The sequence below is a fragment of the Ochotona curzoniae genome, unplaced genomic scaffold, assembly GCF_017591425.1.
Source record: "Ochotona curzoniae isolate NIBS_2020 unplaced genomic scaffold, NIBS_Ocur_1.0 patch75, whole genome shotgun sequence".
Lineage (NCBI taxonomy): Eukaryota > Metazoa > Chordata > Mammalia > Lagomorpha > Ochotonidae > Ochotona > Ochotona curzoniae.
Window position 1 is genome coordinate 47922 of NW_024467056.1, and position 7549 is coordinate 55470.

General features: G+C 46.9%; 1 protein-coding gene across 1 annotated transcript; it reads right to left on the bottom strand.

Annotated features, from left to right (window-relative positions):
• Positions 1–228: 228 nt before the first annotated feature.
• On the bottom strand, positions 229–7213 carry LOC121168186 (protein Mis18-beta-like). Its single transcript, XM_040998066.1, has 5 exons — positions 6895–7213; positions 6662–6728; positions 4556–4678; positions 2817–2898; positions 229–608 (listed from the first exon to the last, which is right to left on the bottom strand). Exons 1-5 carry the CDS (start codon positions 7211–7213, stop codon positions 483–485), a joined length of 717 nt encoding a protein of 238 aa, XP_040854000.1. The 3' UTR covers positions 229–482.
• Positions 7214–7549: the final 336 nt, after the last annotated feature.

A 7549-nucleotide genomic window follows, 5' to 3' on the forward strand; every position in this document is an offset into this window, starting at 1 on the left:
AAACATTTCATTGAATGATGTTTTATTTTATTACCATGTTAAGCTACGTTTACCACTGCTGACAAAGTCTACATTGTCCAGCAACTTATTAAATATCACGAACACCGTGTACTTTATTAAAAAAAAGTGATTTTCAGCAGTGCTCTCCACATACTCATCCACAGAAGGATATTGGGGTTTACCATGAACACCAGCTCCAATTTTAGATCAATCATGCTCCTTTGGTTCAAGGGGACACATGAGATATTGTTTTCTAATTCCTAAATAACAAAGCAAGATGTTTTCAGAGCTAAGTATCACGAAATTGATAGGAAATTGGCTAGGTTCTTAAAACAAATGGCCACGGAATATACATAGAAGGCTTTAGTCTTTCAGCTACAGAAGTCACTCAGAACATCAGCTTACAGGCACACAGCACATCCTGCCCCAGTGGTTCCTCAGAACTGACCAGATGGCACTGGTGGCTGAAGACCGTAGGGGGCCTAGACCCCATTCCCAAATCTTGGTTCTGTGTTGGTCCTGCTCTTGCTCTGTTCAGGAGCCGCCTGCTGCAGGGTCTTCACTAGGGAATGTAAGCGACTGTGTGTCAGCATGATCTTCTCTTTCAGCTGGGAAGACAAATGCATTAGGGTACCTTAGCTCAAGTCAGTCAGCTGATGTAAGAAAACATTAAGTTACCTCTAATGATAAAAACACATTTCTTTGGTCAGTGAAAGAATGTTATACAACATAGTGTGCAGGGAGATCCCCACATAGACTTAGATGCGAAAGGAGTCCAGTGGTTCCTGAGCATTGCCAATCTTGTGAACAAGTGGCAGCAAAAAGCTGTGGAAACAGAAGCAGCAGGGTAAGGCCCAAATCTTGGGACTTTGCACCCAGGTGAGAGACCTGGATAAAGCTCCTGGCTGTGGAAGATCTCTGTCTCCTTCTCTATAAATACGCCTTTCCAATAAAAACAAAGGTTAGGGCTTAGCACATTAGCCTAGCAGCTGAAGTTATCATATAGCACATGCCAGGATCCCATACGGGCACTGGTTCTAATCCTGACACCCGTGCTTCCTAGCCACTCCCTGTTTGTAGCCTGGGAAAGCAGTAGAGGATGGTACAAAGCTTTTAGACCCTGCACCTGCATGGGAGACCCAGAAGAGGTTCCTGGTTCCTGGTTCCTGGCTTCACACTGGCACAGCTCGAGGCTTTGTGGTCGCTTAGGGAGTGAATCTTTAGACAGAAGATCTTACTCTGTCTCTCCTCCTCTCTGTATATCTGACTTTCCAAGAAAAATAAATAAATCTTAAAAAAAAGAAAGAGTAATAATCTGGGCCTGGCGGAGAGCTTAGCAGCTAAAGTCCTCGTCTCACATGCCCAGGATCCCATATGGGCACTAGTTCTATGCCCCACGGCCCCACTTCCCATCTAGCTCCCTGCTTGTGGCCTGGGAAAGCAGTCGAGAATGACCCAAAACCTTGGGACTCTGCACCCGCGTCGGAGACCTGGCCATTGCAGCCATCTGGGGAGTGAATCATTGGATGGAAGATCTTCCTCTCTGTCTTTCCTCCTCTCTGTATATATGACTCTCCAATAAAAATAAATCTTTTTAAAAAAAAAAAATTCGAAAGTTTCAAAAGACTCAACATTAAGTCAAAGGAAAAACACTATTGCAGAGTTCCTATGGGCGGCCCTTAGACCTACTTCCCCATGCTGTTTCTGTGCAGAGCACGCCTGGGTTCTCGGCTTTCAGTGTGCCTCCTTCCCAGGCAGAATCCCTACGCTTCTGCTCCCAAGCTGGGTGGCAGGGACAGTCTCATGGAGTGCCACTCCTGCTTTAGCCTCTCCTAGGATGGACTTCCCATGATCCAAGCCAGCCAGTAACAGGGTGTTCAAGCCCAACCTGTTCAAACGGCCTGTTGCCCATTTTAGTGAACCAAGTGCCAAGCCTATTTTTTTTTAAGTGGAAAGGCAGATAGAGAAAGAGAATGCTTTTTTGTCTGCTGGTTCATTCCCCAGTGGCTGCAGTGGCCAAAACTAAACTGATCCAGAGCCAGGAGATTCCTCCAAGCCTCCCACACAGGTGCAGGGTCCCAAGGCTTTGGGCTGCCCTGGACTGCTTTCCCAGGCCACAGGCAGGGAGCTGGAAGGGAAGCGGAGCAGCCAGGTCATGAACCGGCGCCCATATGGGATCCCGGACATGCAATGCAAGGATTTGCTACTAGGCTATTGGGCTGGACCCAGCCATGCCCATTAGTTTATGGATTACCTGTGGCTGCTCTTGCACTAGAGTGGCACAGTAGGGTAATTCAGAACATTGGTCAAAAAGCTTAAAATATTTGTTATCTGGCCCTTTACAGGAAAAGTTGCCTACTCCTGGCTTGAAACATGGCCTCAAAAGTATAATGAGCTTTGAAAAAAAATAAGCTTTTAAATAATTGTTATCTTTCCTTAACATTACTCCTACTGAAAAATGAAATGTCACTGGTTACTGATGTGTAATTAGCAAATGATGAATACCTCTAAGCACAAAACCAACAATTTGTTCTTCTGAGGAAGGTTAAGGCATTTCACCAGAATGAATGAGCAAGCTATTCAAAACAAGCTGTTTTATTAAACTCCAAAACATCTACCAATTCCAAAGCCCATTTAAACTGTCTTACCACTTTTCTGAGAGACAAATAGCAAAACTTGGTCCAAAAGGGTGATGCTCTCTCCTAGCACAGCGGAGGAAGCAGGAATGTAGTGCTTACACACATATCCAGCACTCCAACTTACCTAACAACATGGCTCATGTGTTAAAGGAGTTCTACAACCATGCTGAAATTTACCTCTGCAATCTTCTCTGCCAAGGGCATATTGTGAAAATCCATCTCAGATGCATCCACTATGGCTTTTGTTTTCAGGAGATAGCTAGACAGGAAACAAGAAATATCAATGCTTCTGTCTGCTGTGGTCCACTCCCCAAATGACTGCAATGGTCAGGGCTGGAACAGGCCCGGTGCCTGGAGCTTCTTCCTGTTCTCCCATGTGATTGCAGGGGACCATGGACTTGGGGCCATCCTCCACCACTTTCCCTAGCCATAAGAAGGGACCTGGATTGGAAGTAGAGTAGCCAGGACTCAAACCAGCGTCTATATGGGATGCTGGCATTGGAGTGGAGGCTTCACTTGTTACACCACAATGCCACCCCCAATATCCTCTTTTTTGTTGGGGTTACAGTAACTATCGCTCAAGGAGCCCAACTGCCCACAAGGAAAGGCCACAAGAGCCACAGAGATGCTGACCCTGAACCCTGTCTCAGCTGAGGTGCTAAGAGACACATGGCGTGCCGGCCAGCCCCACCCTGTACTGAGAACCAGTGAGTCAGTTTATTTATTGGGCACAGAATCTTCCCTGACTCATTTTAAAGATTAAGAAATTCGAGTTTATTCCACTAACAAGAACTCAAGTTACAGCTCTTTTGGGCTATCTGTTTCCAAAATAGTAACATACATTTAAAGATTTCTTTTTTCCTCTTTAAACTTAGCTATAAACAAAATTTTTGAAATTAAAAATAAAATATCACTCCAAGTCAAGTATGTACTTGCTGTTAGAAATATGCAATGAAGGGTCTGGTGTGGTGGCACAGCAGTCTATTCTACCACCCTGTGGCTCTGCCATCCCCTGTGGGTACCAATTGGTGTCCCGGCTGCTCCACTTCTGACCTAGCTCTCTACTTATGGCCTGGGAAAGCAGCAGAAGATAGTGCAACTCCTTGGACCCCTGCAGTCACATGGAAGACCTACAGGAAGCTCCAGGCTCCTGATAGACACAACTTTGGCTATCATGGAGTGAGCCAGCAGAAGGACGCTCTCTCTGTCTCTCCCTCTTTTTTCTTTCTTTAAGATTTATTTATTTTTATTGGAATGGCAGATTTACAGAGAGCAGGAGAAACAAAGATCTTTTGTCTGTTGCCTAGTTCACTCTACAAGAGGCCACAACTGCTGGAGTCAGGAGCCAGGAGCTTCTTCTGCGTCTCCCACATGGGTACAGGGGCCCAAGGCTTTGGGCCGTCCTCCACTGTTTTCCCAGGTCACAAGGAGGGAGTTGAATGCGAAGTGGGGAAGCTGGGATATGACCCAGTGTCCACATAGGATCCTGGCAGTTGCAAGTGAGGATTTTGCCACTTTGGCCCTTTCTGTGTAATTCTGACTTTCAAGAATAAGAAATAAGTCTGTAAAACAAAAAGAAAAAAATGTATAAAAGCTTTTACAAGTAAAAGCTTACCTTCCAGAAATTTTCCAATAAAACAGTATACGCTGAATTATTCCTTAGTATGACTATTAATCCATGTTATGACTAGAAGATACATAAATGAATTGTGTTCTCAAGGGCATTTTTGGTTCACCTGCTACCTTAAAAAAAATTATTTGTCCTAGACACATTAGCAGGCAACTGGATCAGAAGCAGAGTAGCAGGGTTCCAAATCAGCATTCAGATATGCAATGTTTGCAATGCAAGGGATGACCCCAACTTTAAGACACAGTGGCTGGCTTTAGCATCTTCTTGGATACACACAGTTACTTACCACACCATTTTGTCACTGGAAAGGCAGAAATGACCTCTCAGGGCAGCCAGGGCAGCATATGTAGAATAGAGATGGAAACCAATGGGAATCCCACAGGAATTACAGAACAAAAGGTTGTAAATACTAAGGGAAATAAAACAGAATATGAGTAAGAAACATTCTTAGTGGATGTGTAATAGTTAACTAGTCTCATGGGACACTGCTGTCACCTAAGACAGGTGAGGGGTTGGCGCTGTGGCACAACAGTTAAAGATGCTGACTATGCTGCCAATTTCCCCATATTCTGCACTGGTTTGAGTCCTGGCTTCCAATCTGATTTCCTGCTTATGGTCTGCAAAAGTGGTGGAGGCTGACCCAAATCCTTGGGCCCCTGCACCAAGTTGGGAGACCCAGAGGAAGTTTCTGACTTCTATGTGGATGGAAGATCTCTTTGTCTCCCCCACCTCCTGTAACTTTGATTCCCAAGTAAATATAAAATCTTACCAACCCCCCCAAAAAAGAGAAAAAAGCGCTAAAGTACCATTTCATAACACTACACAGGTCCTATAGCTTTTTTTTTTTTTTAATTGGAAAGGCAGATGTATAGTGAGAAGGAGAGACAGAGAAAGATCTTCCATCTGCTGGTTCACTCCCGAAGTGGCCACAACAGTCAGAGCTGAACCGATCTGCAGCCAGCAGCCACCTCCTGGTGTCCCATGGGAGTGCAGGGTCCCAAGGCATTGAGCCATTCTGCTTTCCCAGACCACAAGCAGGGAGCTGGATGGGAAATGGAACAACTTGGGAAAAAAAATGTCACCCATATGAGATCCCAGCATGTACAAGGTGAAGATTTAGCCACTGAGCTATCTGGGCCTCCCACAGCTTTTTCTAGTCTACAAATAAACAGTTGAGACTTTTCTTGCCAACATTTTACAAACCATCTAGAATAGTATTATCCTACAGGAATAGGACATGAGATGTATGTCATTACTTTCACATGCCTTATTATTTATTTTACTTGTCTGAAATGCAGTGGGACAAGCAGATTTCTCCCATTGGTTCACTCCTCAAGTGCCTGCCAACAGCTGGGGCTGGGCCAGGCTGAAGTTGTGACCCAAGTACTGCAGCTATCATCTGCTTCCTCCCAGGGTCACATTAACAAAAAGCTGGCCAGGAAACAGAGCTGGGAGTGAAAGCCAGTGGCTTCACACTGGGAAACAGGCACTTTACCTGCTGTCTAAACCCACCCAATCATTTTCAAAAATTAAAAAAAAAAAACAAACTGGAAACAGGGAAAAATCAGTTTTAAAATATTTTAGGTGATTCAATAGATAATTTTCTATACCAGCTCTTTCAAATGTGGTGTGTTATCTGCACTCGCAGCATCATTCCCAATTTGAATGGCTTACACTTTAACAGATACAGTACCTACCAATGACCTTACTGGACAGCTCAAGGCTAGATACATTATTCTCATCTTTCCAAGGAGCACTGGACAACAGCAAGGATGCCACTATGCTGAGTTTGCTATATTCCAAAATTCTCCTGGGATTAAAGCAATTAGCAACCCCTACACTTGAACTGAACTGGTCCAAATGAACTGTCTTGCGTGAAAGCTGACAGTCACGATGTAGAAAATATATAACCCAAATTCACTGAGTATTTTATCACTATCTGTGAATCACAGTCCAGCCAGGTACAAGGCTGATTACGCAGTACTGAAGTACAAACATTCAGCCTGTGTTCCCCTCCCAGTTTCTGGGGTGACTGAATTCCACCGCCCAACCAGTTCATTGTCCACTCCATGTTAAAAGCAAATGATGGCATGTAGCAGTCAGCTGTTCTGACTGTAAGTGCTTAGCTTGCGGTCTCCATTTTCCTTGCATTTCACACGTGCATGCCACTTAGGGACAGGTAGCCCTAGAAAGATCTCCAGTCTCACACAGTAATGCAATGTTCCCACGACTGGGTACAAGCAGCCTCATATCCTGAACGGATACTGCGGGCCCAGCCCACACTTTGCCTGTAGCCAAGAAACAAACTTTTCCAGGCAAGTGTCAACTCCGCACCGCTCAGCCTCCTCCAGTCAGGAAGCCGGGGGGCGGGGCCGCCACAATGGGCACCTACCTCAGTTTCAGCGCCCCTTCGATACCCACTAGCAACGGCTTTTCCAAAACCACGTTGTTGGTGACTCCTAGGAAGGTAAACGCTGGTCAGAATCGCTACCTCCGAGGGCCTCGAACAGGGGGAAATAAATAAATAAATAGATAGATAGACAGATACACATCTGCCTCCTGGACAGAGTAGACACGGCCACAGCAATGAACAGCAAACCTCTGGCGGCCCCCAGCCCCACTCACTGGAGAAGGCCACGGCCCCGAGGGACCGCGACAGGTCCCAGGCGAGGTGCACCGAGTCGGCGAGCACCGCGTAGCACTGCGCGCACTGGAACACGGCGCACCTCTCGGGCCGCAGCCACGCAGGCATCCGCGGGCCGGCGGCCGGCTCCTCCGACCCCCGGCCCGCAGGCCCGAGCGGCGAGGACCCGTCCACCACCTGCGTGTCCCACTCCATGGAAGCTAAAGAAGCTTCGTCGGTCGCCTCCTTAGCGGTATCATACGAGTCACAGCGGAGAGGTTTTGCCTTGTGGGAACGCAGCGACCACCGCCCAGCGGCCATCTTCCTGAATCCCGCGCCTCGGATCCGAAAACGCACCAGGCCCCGCCCCAGGCGTGGATGCTGCGTCCTCATTGGACGGCGATCAGCCGGGGCTTTGCCCGCGCCCTGGCTGGCCCTGGCACGCCTGTGGGCTTCTCGGCGCCGGCGTCTTGTGGGGACGAGGGGTGGAGCGAATGATTGTCGATATAACATTCAGCCTTTCTATTGGCCAGTGTCAGAAAACCCCGCCTTCGAGACGGCTTCAACCAATGGGAGTGCACCGTCCATCATTTAAACTAGATATAAACTTCTGTTTGGTCAACGATTAACCGGGCGCCAGTTTTGAACGGTGCTCGT

What these genes read in the sequence shown, in the direction of transcription:
- LOC121168186 (XM_040998066.1), bottom strand. Translation starts at nt 7,213, where the DNA reads ATGGCCGCTGGGCGGTGGTCGCTGCGTTCCCACAAGGCAAAACCTCTC. An exon ending in TCCAGTGACAAAATGGTGTG is followed by an intron (nt 2,899 to 4,555) that starts GTAAGTAACTGT and finishes TTTCCTGTCTAG; the next exon opens with CTATCTCCTGAAAACAAAAG. An exon ending in TGGCAGAGAAGATTGCAGAG is followed by an intron (nt 609 to 2,816) that starts GTAAATTTCAGC and finishes TTGTCTTCCCAG; the next exon opens with CTGAAAGAGAAGATCATGCT.